This window comes from Hipposideros armiger, unplaced genomic scaffold, assembly GCF_001890085.2.
Source record: "Hipposideros armiger isolate ML-2016 unplaced genomic scaffold, ASM189008v1 scaffold_1302, whole genome shotgun sequence".
Taxonomy (NCBI): domain Eukaryota; kingdom Metazoa; phylum Chordata; class Mammalia; order Chiroptera; family Hipposideridae; genus Hipposideros; species Hipposideros armiger.
The window spans coordinates 88824-102743 of record NW_017732652.1 but is presented as its reverse complement, the minus strand read 5'-3'; the positions used below and the strand labels follow the sequence as shown (position 1 = coordinate 102743).

At 41.6% G+C, this 13920-nt stretch overlaps 1 protein-coding gene and 1 pseudogene across 2 annotated transcripts; one reads left to right on the top strand and one right to left on the bottom strand.

Moving 5' to 3' along the window:
* ZSCAN21 (zinc finger and SCAN domain containing 21) lies at positions 1-12813 on the top strand. Of its 2 annotated transcripts, none has more exons than XM_019633395.1 (4): positions 1-57; positions 9223-9698; positions 9965-10157; positions 11573-12813. In XM_019633395.1, the coding sequence occupies exons 2-4, from the start codon at positions 9306-9308 to the stop codon at positions 12409-12411; spliced, it is 1425 nt and encodes a 474-aa protein (XP_019488940.1). In that variant the 5' UTR covers positions 1-57; positions 9223-9305; the 3' UTR covers positions 12412-12813. The 2 variants fall into 2 exon arrangements, with proteins under 2 accessions (XP_019488940.1, XP_019488941.1); XM_019633396.1 differs by lacking the exon at positions 1-57 and adding an exon at positions 141-232.
* LOC109377146 (GTP-binding nuclear protein Ran pseudogene) lies at positions 3916-8619 on the bottom strand (annotated as a pseudogene).
* Positions 12814-13920: the final 1107 nt, after the last annotated feature.

Below are 13920 nucleotides of genomic sequence, written 5' to 3'. Positions count from 1 at the left end.
GCGCCGGCCACGGTGCGCGTCGAGGTGTCCCAGCTCCCCGAGCGCCTCTGACTCACGGTGAGCTCCTGGTCCCCGGTTAGCTTGGCTGGCGGAAGAGGAAGCCTTGTCCGAGAGGATTCAGGGAGGGAGGAGTGGGTGTACCGCCTGGGGCCTCCGGGGACCTCTTCGAGACCGGTCCTGGAAGGGCTGTGGGGAGGAGCCCGGTATTTCTGCTCTGCCCCGGATGGTGGAGGCGCGTATTCCCTGGAAAGCCTTTTCCTCCCCCCAGGGCTTTAACAAATGAAACTTTGTTTCGCGGTTCAGAGCGCGCGCGCGCGTGTGTGTGTGTTTGCGCGTATGTGTACGCGCGCGCGCGTTCCCTTAGCCAACGTTCACTTAGCCAAACCGTCAGTGTGACCGGGGCTGCCGTCTCTTTTCCCCTGGCTCTCAACTGGTGGTCCGAAATCCGGGCTAATTGATGGAACATGCCCGAGGGGGTTGGGGACCTCCTGTGAGAAACCGAACCTCTCAAGAAGTCCTGGGTTGTGTCTGATCCAAGGGAGGGAATAGTCCCTTAGGGCTTTATTCAGGTTAGAAAGCATGCAAATAACAGGGATCTGCTCAAGTTTGGAAACAGTATTAAAAGGACCATTTGTTAATAGAGTTTGTCAAGAGAAAGGTGATCTGGTGGGTGAGGTACTTGGAAACCTGGTTTATATAAGGAACAGTTGGAACAACAGTGGAAAAGAAAAGAGTTAAGAGGCAAGGCGATTGTTTTTCAGGAACTGGAAGGCTACTACGGGCAAAGTAAGCATTGGTCTAGGGCTAAAGTAGGATCCGTGAAAGTAGAAGATTGAAAAAGTATGCACAATTTGGTTCGCTATAAAGAAAGCCTTGTTAATGGTTAGAACTGTCTTAACAAAATTCTGTGCCTCAAGAATTATCAAATTTGTCTGCCTAAGTGTTTTCAGGTACAGACTGAGTGTGATAAAGGCATTCTAGCATTAGTTGATAAGTCCCATTAAATTGTTAGAATCTATGATAATTTGATATATTTATGCCTCTTCTTTTTTTTATTTATGGGTTTGGGGCACTTTTTATAAGAGCGTATTCACTTTGGGAAATTGGCATAAATGAGGGGGGAAAAAAAACTTGGAACAGAACAGAAGCCTTCTGCTTATAGTAGATCATGAACTTTTGTTTGATGGAGCTGTTTAGCTTAACATTCTAGATAGCCTAAAAGAGTAGTTCACTGTGGTTGAAGACAGTGTGAGTTAGTAAAGAAACTCCCGTTTTCTATCCACATGCCTTTTTATTTTATGTGCACTTTATAACAAAAATTCAGACCTGGAGGGCATCCCTAAATCAACCTTTAGACAAACTCAACATGATCAAATGTGAAATTACTGGCTTTACTCCGGGGGGCAGGGATCAAGGCAAAGCATTATTTGATTTGTTTTTTAATCTTTGCCAGTCTGAGAGGTGGAAGCATTTCTTTTATTATAACTAACGTTAAGCATCTTTTCATGGGTTAATTACTGAGCTGAGACTTGAAAGGTAAATAGAAGCCTGCCATGAGAAATGGGCCTTGATTGAGCATTGGAATGAGGAGAGGAGTGATGACTGAATGGGGAGGCAGAGACCAGATTGGGATTTGTTTGCCATGCAAAGAAGTTAAATGATTTTAAACAGCTGGGTGATATGAGCAGATTTGTGTTTTAAACCTCTGCAGGTAGACTTTGAGGCTGTGGAGATAGAATTGCTAAACTGGAAAATGGCCTATATGATTTCAAAGGAGGAAGGGATATTGTTGTAATGTTGCCAACTAGTTCAGAGCTAAAAATATTTGGTAAAAATAGGCTTTGTGTTATGTTTGAAATAGATCTGCTATAAAACTATTTCATTAGGCCAATATTCTGTCAATTATTGGAAGAGAGTCAGAAATTAACTATTGTTGCTCCTAAGACATGTGCCTTTAAAAAAAAATCATAAAAAAAAAGTCTTCACAACTTTTTAAACATCTAACTCTGAGAATGGTCTGCTTCAACACAGTTAGTGTTTGTTGAAGAAAACAGTTATATTTCTCTTTACCACCCTCCGTAAGAGAACAGGGTTTGCTTGTTTACCCCAACACCACTTATTTTTTATTTAAACATTTTAGAATAGCTTTAGATTTATAGAAAAGCTCAAAAATGATGCAGTGAGTTTCTCTCTGCCCCTCACCCGTTTTCCCTTATTGTTAACATCATACATTACTGTGTACATTTGTCACAACTAAGGAACCAACACTGGTACATTACGATTAACTTAACTAAGCTCCACAGTTTATTTGAATTTTACTAGTTTTTCCCTAATGTCCTTTTTCTGTTCCAGGATCCCATCTATGATACCACATTACATTAGTCTTCATGTCCACTTACTGTCCTGTGGTTAGTGACAGTTGCTCAGTCTTTCCTTGTTTTTGATGACCTTGACAGTTTTGAGCACTCCTGGTCAGTTATTTTGTAGAATGTCCCTCAATCTGGGTTTGTCTGATGTTTTTCTCATGGTTAGACTGGGGACATGGGTTTTGAGGAGGAAGACCACAGAGGTGAAATGCTCTTCTCATCATATATCAGGGCACATGACTTATTGATGATGTTAATTTTTTTTTAATTTTTTTTTATTGAAGTAGACAACATTTCAGGTATACAACAATTTTAGGTATACAACCTAATTCAGTATCTGTACACCGTTGCATGCTCCCCACAAAAAGCCTAGTTTCCATCTATTACCATATATTTGACCCCCTTTATCAATTTTGCCCTTCCCCCTCTGGTAACTACCATTCTGATGTCTCTATCTCTGAGTTTTTTGCTTGTTCATTTGTTACATTTTTGTTTTATATTCCACATATGCGTGAAATTGTATGGTCCTTGTCCTTTTCCATCTGACTTATTTCACTTAGCACAATACCCTCAAGAGCCATCCATGTTGTTGCGGATGGCAATATTTCATCTTTTTCATGACAGAGTAATATTCCTGTGTGTGTGTATACCATGATGATGTTAATCTTGATCAGCTGGCTGAGTTAGTCGGGTTTCTCTACTACAGTTGCTTTCCCCCAACCCCTTTCTGTATTCTCTTTGGAAGCAAGTTATCAAGTGCAGCCTACACTCAAGGAGTGGGGAATTAAGCTCCATGCTTAGTATCTACATAAATTATTTGGAATAATTTTGTATGGGAGATTTGTCTTTTCTCCCCTATTTATTTATTCAATCACCTTTTTTTAACATTAGTATGGGCTTACAGATATTTATTTTACATTTCAGATTATAATCCAGTACTGCGTTATTTATTTCATTACTCAAATTGTTTTAGCTGTGGCCATTGGGAGCTTTTATATTTTAGCTTCTATGTCCCTTTGACATGCCTCACTGGGTTTTTTTTTTTCCAGGATGGGGGAAGGGGGTACTTTATTTGACACTTTCTGGCATTACAAGATGCTCCAGCCTCATCTTGTATATTCCCCAAGCTAGAATCAGCGATTTTTCCATTTCTAGTTCCTTTTCTTGGAGAATGACATTTAGAAACCAAGATCTGGGCACTGGGTATGCTGACTGCTACCAGGATGTCTCAGCAGACAGAGCTAGGAAATAAATATCTGTATATTTATCCCTGTACACACACTTATCTAATTCTCTGTCAACCTCTTGTTATTTTATGCTAAACACTAGTTCATCCTGCCACTTTTTTTTTTTAAGATTTTACTGGGGAAGGGGAACAGCCAAGTTGTTCTTCAGTCTTAGTTGTGGAAGGCGCAGCTAGCTCAGCTCCAAGTCCAGTCGCCATGGCAACCCAAAGGCAGCTCAGCTTGGGCGCAGCTCACTGGCCCATGCTGGAATCGAACCGGCGACACTGCTGCTCAGAGCTCATGCTCTTAACCAACTGAGCCACTCGGCTGGCCCCATATTTTTAACTTAAATTTGTATTGATAATATTTTTTAAAGCCCGATTTCACAGTTTCTGCTCCTTAAGGGTAGCCCAAAGATCCATGTATCACATTCATTCTTTCCACAAATATTTGCGCACCTGAAAAGTACTAGGCATATTCTAGGTGTTTGGAATATAGCAGCGAACAATACAAAGTCCCTGCCCTCAAGAGCTGGTAGTCAAGGAAGGAGACAGTTTTAACAAAGGTAAAATACAGTATTTGTATGCTGGTAGATAATGTGGAGGAAAAGAGTAGGAGGATAAGGAGTTCTGGGGTGACGGAGGGTAGCATGCAGTTTAAAACAGGGTGGTCAGGGGTGCCTGAGTACAGACCTAGAGGAGGTGAGGGAGCCAGCTATATGTAATCTGCAAGAATGTTAGGCAGAGGGAGCAGCATGGACAAAGGCTCTGAGGTGGGAGTGTGCCTCACATGTCCAGGGAACAGTGTGGCGGAGGTAGAATGAACGAGAAAAGTACAAGATGAGATAAGAGGCAACAGGGACTGAGATCTTGTGGGGTCTTTTTGGCCATTGTGATGACTTTGGCATTTACTCTGTATGATACACCAAAGCCTTGAGAAATGTGAGCAGAGAAATGATGTGATCTAACTGGTATTTTAACAGGATCGCTCTGGCTGCTGTGTTGAGAATGGACAGAGAGGGCAAGGGTGGAACCAGTTAGGAGGCTATTGCAGTACTCCAGGCCAAGAGGTGATGGTCTGGGATGGCATTGAAGGTAGTGAGAAGTGGTTGAACTCTGGATCTGTAGGATGTAGAGCTAACAGGATTTGCTTATGAATTGTGTGTAAAATGTGAGAGAAGAGTCAAGGATGACCAGGGTTTTTGGTCTAAGAAAACAGAACAGTGGAGTTGCGGGTAACTGATGAGCAGCTTTGAGAGGAAAGATAGGAAGTGCAGTTTTGGACATCCTAAGCTTGAGATGGCTGTTGGACAGGCTAGTGGCAATGTCAAGTGGATAGTTGGTTGTTTGAGTCTGGGGTTCAAAGAAGTCCATGCTGGAGATATTTGGCAATTATGAGTATATAGATGGTAATTAAAGCCACATGACTGGATGAAATCTCCAAGGAGAATGAGTGCAGCAAGGAAGAAGGGGCCCAAGTGCCTAGCCCATCACTTGTTAGTGGTCTTGCTGAGACATGAATTTGAACTGTGGGCACTACAGAACTGGTGCACTGGAATATTCTAAGTCACTTCCCACGGTAGCAACACCTAGGGAAACTTTTCTTCTTTAGTTACAACTATGTACATGTTTTGCAGAGGCAATCGTGATGCAGTGGCACGTGTGAGATTGGGCTCGCCAGGTTCTGGGAACAGATCCACATGAATGTGATATAGTATACTCTTTATTTAATGCCACCTGTGCTATACACAACTCCTAGCATTCTGTTGAGTTTCCCAAGCTGGATCCCAGAAGCTGAGCAAACCCAAACAGTTTCCGATGTCTTTCCTGTTCTTGGTGTGCCCTCCTCCGGCTGGAGTGGGAAATTTTGTAACCAGTTACATGAAGTTATTCCAACACCTAGGTTTACTTTTAAGCATTTCAAGGAATGCTCCCAGCACTGCTACATCTGTTCTTTATAGTTATTTTAGCCTTTGGTGCTAGTGCCTTTTTTTAGGAGACAAGATGGCAGCGCGTCTTCCCTGGCTCAGTTTTCAAGTAACCCTGAACTTGGGAGCTCCAGTATCGTATTGTGTGTGTAGGGAGGAGACAGTGTTGATTCTGGTTCACTCTTTGAGGACCCAGGTTGGCATTTCATAGGATGCTTCAGAATTGGTACAGTGGAGGGGAGTCCCAAGTATTGACATTCCTAGAGTTCTGATAATTACTGAATTTTTCATAAAAGCAAGGTTACGTATTGAGGTTCTATTACTAAAATCCTTCATATTTTTAAAAATTACCAAAATTGGTCACAAAAATAAATGAAGGGGAACAGTCATATATAAAGTACATGTTTTTAATATGTATTCATTAAATGTGTGACTCTAAACACCTACTATAAAAGCTGTAACATAAATGTACATTTGTTGGGGAAGGGTTCTGCCTAGTTTGGAATTGCTTTTTTGTTTTCATGTTTGAAGGCTGTGAAATTTGGGCATTAGTAGTAAAACTATTTTGTCAAAAGACTGCTTATGATCTCTTTAAAGACTTTCTGATATAAAAGTAATAATGCCCATTATAGAATATTTGAAGAATTAAAAAAAAAAAGAAATGACCCTATTTAACCCAGAAATATCACTGTTTCATCCTTTTTCCTTCACTGTGATTATGTATATATTATGGGTGTGTGTGTGTGTTAAACTTGATATTTGAAGTGCTGTCAAGCCAGATCCATGGAGATTGATGCGCATGTTAGAAACTAGCATACTCAAGTTTTTAAATGCCTTAGACTTAGATCATCTGCAACTCCTATTCCCTCAATTTCAGCTTATATAAACCATTTATGTGTTCTTTCTATGGTCTCTACCTTTGCCATCAATATAATTTCATGTAATAAACACCCATGTAGATTTTTATCTGTTTGGCTCTTTATTGAGACTGCTGGAGTTTTCCTGCTCTAGATTATCCAAATCCAGGCTAGAAACTCCTATGTGACATGAAAGATGCTGCTTAAAGTTTGAAAGCATGCTCAGGAAGGCCAGTCACAGCATGTAAGAGTCACTAATTTATGTAGTTTCCTTTCAAAATATATTTAATGAGTGCCAATTATGATGGATAGATTCTACTGTCTGTTTACACGTTTGTTTTCCATCTCCCTCACTAACTGGGAAGCTCTGTGAGGGTAGCAGTGTGTCTGTCTTGTTCATCACTACAGCCCTAGTTCCAGGCCCATAACAGGTATTCAGTAAATGTTGAATGAGTGGACTTCACTTTTTTGGCAAATGAAAAAAACAGAAGTAATTATGTTTACTACAGATGTGTTTGGTAATCTAATGTATCAACTGACCAAACTATTTAGAATATTTAAAATTTAAAAGGAGAAAACACTTTTAAACATTATTTGTTTGTATCATGTGTTATAATTTAATTTTTCCCCTTAATTTCTCGTAATACATAGGTCATCCAAATAAATACTTCTCTAAGAATATAGGTTACTTTTAATCTAATCTCTCAGTCATTCCACTTGCCTTTCTATGAAAGCTAAAGATAAAGGGAATTTAAAATATTGAGTACATACTCCTTAAAATGGGTCAAGTGAAGCTCAAAATTACATCACTAATTATACTCAGTCATTTTCAAATTTACCAGTTAATTCCAGCCTTATAACTTGATTCCTGGTCATGCTGACTAACCCAGTCATTTGACTAGTAAATTTTGATGCTAAAAGTCTTAGGTTTAAGCAGACTACATTTGGCCAGCACATACATAGCCTGTTGAAGTTTCAAAGGAGTTCTAAGATTCTGAAACAATTTATGGAACAAAGTTAAATATATATTTTTTTTGTATTTGAAATTCAAATTTATTTTGATTCTAAACACAAAAAAAATGGGAATGGCAGTAACAAACAAGATTTCCCCACTGACTATTGTGATATGACTGTAGCAGTCATATTTGAAACTCAATAAGGAAACAACTGCGTTCCAAAACAGCTAATTATGCAGGTCCAAAAAATGAAGGTATTTTTTAACTGCCACTCACTCTGAAGCCCATTCATTTCCTTCAGTATCCCAAAGATTGGGCATATGTTCTGCTTAACAATGTAATAAAGTGGCAAACATGCCACTGACATCACAGGACAGTTGCCTATAAAACTAAACTTCTGACGCCGAGCCCCAGCTTCACTTTCACAGGTTGTCATCCTCATCTGGGAGAGCAATTATGTGAGCAACCTCTAGGTCATGCTCATACTGTGATGCCAAGGCAGGGTCCATGACAGCCTCTGGTGGGACAAGGGCAGGCATGGCAACAAACTTCAAGTTAGGGTCTCCGATGAGTTTTCTAGCAAGCCAGAGGAAGGGCTTTTCAAAGTTATAGTTACTTTTCTCAGAGATGTCGTAGTACTGAAGATTATTCTTCTGGTGGAAGACAATTGATTTTGCCTTCACTTTCCTGTCCTTAATATTCACTTTGTTGCCACACAGCACGATAGGGATGTTTTCACATACTCGTACCAGATCTCTATGCCAGTTAGGCACCTTCTTGTTACTCTCGAAGTTACATCAAACACTATAATGGCACACTGGGCTTGGATGTAACAGCCATCTCTCAGTCCACCAAATTTCTCCTGACCAGCTGTATCCCACACATTGAACTTAATAGGTCCTCGGTTGGTATGGAATAGAAGGGGATGGACCTCAACACCCAAGGTAGCTACACACCTCTTCTCAAATTCACCAGTCAGATGACGTTTCACAAATGTAGTTTTTCCAGTCCCACCATCACCAATCAATACAAGTTTGAACTGAACCTGGGGATCTCCATGGGCAGCCATCGTGATGTTACTTCCAGAAGCGTCTCTGGGCCCGTCTGAGAGCTAGAAAGATGGCGGAAGCGCACGCAATTCAAATGCCAGGGAGATGCAACGGCCATGGGGCGAGCACGAGGGAGGCCAGGGTAACGGCCAAGTTTAATTTTTAAACCATGTGGCAGTGTGATTTTTAGGAGAGTGGAGACAAATCAAAGTAGGATATCGTGAGCTAACTCCAGAGATTTTTTTTTTTTAAGATTTTTATTGGGGTATTGGGGGGAAGGGAACAGTGCTGGGGAATTGGGGGAAGGGGAACAGACAAGTTGCTGTCGTTTTGTTCTTCAGTCTAGTTGTGGAGAACGTTGCTTCACTGGCCCAAGTTGGCACCATCATTGCGCTCTTCCCGGGTGAGGCAGATCAGTCGCCGGCTTCTGGACGGCCACTCACTGCGGCTGCTGGCTGCTCACGCTGGCTGCTGGCTACACATGGTAGCCCATGGCAACCCACTGCCGCAGGGGCTGCAGCCTACGCCGTCGCCGGCGACTCACGGCAGCCCAGCTCCAGCAGGTTGAGCTGTTGTTCAGCATCTTAGCTGTGGAGGGCAGTGTCACTGGCTCTCATATGTGGGATCCGAACCGGGGCCCTCTGGCATCCCAAGCCAGTTCTTAACCATCGCACCACTCGGCCAGCCCTCCAGAGAGATTTTTGAACAATAATTTTTATATGATAGTTTTATGATGGCCATAATTTCTTGTGGTAAAGATATAGTTGTAAAGACCAAAAAAGACATAATTTTTCTTTTGGTAATTTTATGGTAACCGTATTTTCTTATGTTTAACCTGTAGCCCTAAAGAACCAAAAACCCCAAAGAACCAATATTCCTGCTACACAGAGCCCCATCTTTAGTGAGGCCATTTCTGGAGTCCATATGATGACCAAGGTACTGGGCATGGCCGCAGGTATGGGCTCTAGACCTCCACGGGAGCAGATGGGGCCTGTCATGAAAGTTGAGGAGGAGGAGAAAGAGAAGTGCTTTCCTAGCCTGGAAATGTTTCGCCAGCGCTTCAGGCAGTTCGGGTACCATGACACACCTGGGCCCCGGGAGGCCCTGAGCCAGCTCCGGGTGCTCTGCTGTGAATGGCTGAGGCCTGAGATCCACACCAAGGAGCAGATCCTGGAGCTGCTGGTGCTGGAGCAGTTCCTGACCATCCTGCCCCGGGAACTGCAGGCCTGGGTGCAAGAGCATTGTCCAGAGAGTGCTGAAGAGGCCGTCACTCTCCTGGAAGATCTGGAGCGAGAACTGGATGAACCAGGAGAGGAGGTAGGCTGGGGGGACCTTTTCTTACCCTGTAAGATTGGGAACATGTCTGTACAATGATAGCTGAGTGGGAGTTTCTGCTGAGTTAGACCAGATTTCCTCCTATTTTTTCCTACTATCCTATACTAGTTTTAGCCTTAAGAATTGAATGGGAGGGTGTTTTTCTTTTCTCTTTCCTAGAGATTCTATATGGTTCTCCTGAGATTTTCTTTCATTGTAGCTCTTAAAGTGAGCTGTGCATAAACCCAGCCATTGCTAAATGTCTCTAGGTTTCACCTCCTCCAAATGAACAGAAACAGGTGTGGGAGAAGATATCCTCTTCAGGTACAGCAGAGGAATCCCTGAGCAGCACACAGCCACGGTCTGTGGAGACCAGTCCCAAATATGAATCTTGGGGGCCCCTATACATCCAAGAGACTGGTGAAGAGCAGGATTTCACTCCAGAGCTGAGACAGATTCAAGGTAGGAACCATCTGTCAGGCCCCCCACTCAGTGCCCCAGGCCTTTGTGGTTGAAGAAACAGACTAATTGTAATTACTAGTTGTGGGGCGATCCCCTATGTTGACTTGACTGGTTTGGTGCATCTTAGTCAGGGTCCTGGTATGGGAACAGATGACACACTCTAATAAGCTCAGTTGAAGTGAGTTGAATAAAGGCACTGTTTATGGAGATATGGACAGGTTGAGTGGACTAGTTCTTAATGGTGCTTGTTCCTTTGTTAATGATTTTGTGAACCTGTTATAATCAGCATTGGATTATGTAGAAATGGTCCCTGGTAAATTCTTTTTCAACTTTTGCCTCATTAGGCTATTTAAAATTTTTAACTCTTACTAAGTTACTTATTTCCCACACATAGTTCATGGCAACTTGAAGGGAAGGCTGTATGAGTAACTAAGTGATTGCTCATTGTGGAGCATGAAAGGGATTTTAGCTCCTTCTGTTATAGTCACCAGGAGACAGTCAGTAGGGGGTGAGCCTGGAAGCAGCTGAGTGGTAACTGCAGGCAGAGGAAGGAGACAGATAGTAGGTGGGGAGAGAGCGGGGGACAAAGAAAAGGGGGGTTGGAGGAAAGTACTTTGTCGATTGGGGCTTCTGTGCTTGTTGGGAGATGACCGTGCTCAAGGGGAGCCCAGTTTTCAGAGGGAACTTCTCTGACTCTCCTTTTCCATGTATGTGGACTAACAGTTAGATGAACTCTTAGAAGTGTGGCTGCCTCATGAAATGCTCTAAAAAGATACATTGCTTCAATCTGATTTCAACAGTATTACTTTATAACTAAAAGAATTACAAGACAAAGCCAATGTAGGTTAAATGCTATGAGTTGAACCTTGGTGGGAATTATGTGCTTTCATTCAAATTAATAAGGCTGTAGGACTAGAATGATTATAAATGGACTGAGTGTTCTCTTTTATTGCTTTTATATTCAGCTTTTGGGAGCATATGGATTTTTGTGAGTTTGCCACTAGCCTCTTATCCCTTAATTATCCTTTTTATTTTCCTTAATCAAAATTGACCCTTCAGCAATCTTTTCTGTTTTCCTTTTGCCTGAGCATCACCCATCTCTTTTGCTGCTATCCCAATATGTTTGGTTTTTGCATTACTGCTCTCTATATATGAATTTCTTCTCCTGACAGAAAAAGCCATGTACTTATCATGCCATGATAGTTTCTGGTAGGGGGCTTGTGTGAAAGTCTGATACTGTAAACTAGATTTGATGATGCCTTATTTGTATCATTGTGCTATTGTTACCTCTCATAGAGCGATATTTGGTCACCCTTTAAAAACCCATCTATGTCACCTGATGATTCTGTTTGTCCTTTAACAGTTTCTTCTCAGAACAGGAAACTGACATGTCCTTATTGTACTTACTGTTTCAGGTTGTAAATCAAACACCCAGAATGAGGAATCAACAGATATGCAGAAAAGTTCTGAAGAGTCTCATGCAGAAGAATTCAAAAAGGATATTATTCCCATGGTTATTGCCAATAAATGTGAGGCCAGGTTAGACAGGCAGTGGGTAAACCTTGAAAAAGAAAGAGGAAGAAAAACCCCTGTCTTAGATAAAGGTTCCAAGAAAGGTAGAGAATTAATGTCTACTAAACCTGCCCCAGGAGAGAGACGTTACATATGTGCTGAGTGTGGAAAAGCCTTTAGTAATAGCTCAAATCTTACTAAACACCGAAGAACACACACTGGGGAGAAACCGTATGTATGCACCAAATGTGGGAAAGCCTTCAGCCACAGCTCAAACCTTACCCTTCATTACAGAACACATTTGGTGGATCGGCCCTATGACTGTAAGTGTGGGAAAGCCTTTGGTCAGAGCTCAGACCTCCTTAAACACCAGCGAATGCACACTGAAGAGGCCCCATATCAGTGTAAAGATTGTGGGAAAGCTTTCAGTGGTAAAGGCAGCCTCATTCGACACTATCGAATACACACTGGGGAGAAACCTTACCAGTGTAATGAATGTGGGAAGAGCTTTAGTCAGCACGCAGGTCTTAGTTCTCATCAGAGACTCCACACTGGAGAGAAGCCCTATAAATGTAAGGAATGTGGGAAAGCCTTTAACCACAGCTCCAATTTTAATAAACACCATAGAATCCATACCGGGGAAAAGCCCTATTGGTGTAATCATTGTGGGAAAACCTTCTGTAGTAAGTCCAATCTTTCCAAACATCAGCGAGTCCACACTGGAGAGGGAGAAGTGCTTTAACTGACAGGTATGCTCTCTTGGTGGTGGTGGTTTTTGGTTTTGCTTTGTTTGTTTTTGTTTTTAGAAATGAATGATAGGGAGAAGCCCAGTAATAGCAATAGATTTTGTTTTACTCAACACCAAGGGATGCCTGAGAGAGCTCAAGCAGTGGCGCGGTAGGAAGGCAGGCCCTGGATGGTGTCAGTGGATTCCTCACTTGCCAGCTTAACTGGGGCAGGGTCCCCTCACCACACTTAAGTCCCATAAACCATACCGGCATTGCCTTTTGTATAGTTAAATTGATGTGTATCCAGTATAATTATGCAAGAAACATTACAACTGTTTAACAACAACTATGATTTGTAAAGACTTGAACCATGTTGAACACGATCTGATTCAGAATAAACTTACAACATATTGTAATGCTTCAGGACTGTTATTTTAATAACTGGTATGTTGTTTATTGAACACTTCTAGAGAGAAAACTATTCAAACTGGTTTTGCTTTGGTGAAATTTGGATTTGGGGTAAATTGAATGTTTAAACTTGTGAATATGTGTATTAGGAAATTGAAGTAGAGTGTTGAATATCTTGATCTACTTTGTGCTTTTTTCTATATACTAAACACATGTTTTTCGTCATTGAGAACATTTTGTCAGCCTCGTGTACATTTTGGTTGTATATATTTCGTCTCTGCCAAAGTCTGAAAATTTGATTCTGCCTGAGAAGTTTCCTCCTTCTAAACTTCAGAAGGTAGTAATGTACAACTGATTACCTTAAATCCATCTGATCTTTTCCCTATGGCTGCATTCTTTGATTTCTTAAGATAATGCTCTCTCTCTGCCTTATAAAGTCTTGGCCAGTTGGTCCTCCTGTTACCTAGAACCACAGCTACTTCACTCACTACTATCACTTGCTTATCTTCATATTATGAGTTTTTTCCACCTCTGATTAGTAGTCACTAAAATACCTTTTTGTCTACTACTATAGCCCTAGTGGTCAGGCAAACCCGAAATGCCAGGATTGGGGACTGCAAGATCAGAGCTGGTTCTGATCTTTGGAAACTGCCTGTATGCCATCCTAGAATCCAATTAAACTACATGTAATAAGTCTTTATGCACCAGCCAGATGTATTAGAGAGGGGGTCATTTTGGGGGAAAAAATCAATTGTGCCTGAAATTTGAAATGTTCTTACTGTTCACGTAGCTTGCTGATGATCTTCTGGATGTCCCGCCATCACCTTCACTCAGCACCTTCCATGTGAGCTCTCCTGTGTATATATTTGGTTGTCGGAAAAGTCATGACGTATTTTGTCTATGTTTTTCAAAGGTCATTTATATAAATAACAAAGATCAATCAATGATATATTTTGCCCGTTTTGTTCGATAACCTTTTGCCATCTTTCAGTGAGCTTCATAATTCCTCGTTCATAGAAGGACCTGTCTTTATCTGCGTAAAACTGAACAAGGTGCTGATTTACAGCCTCATCTGAATTGAACGTTGTACCATGCAAGGAGTTTTTTTTTTTTTT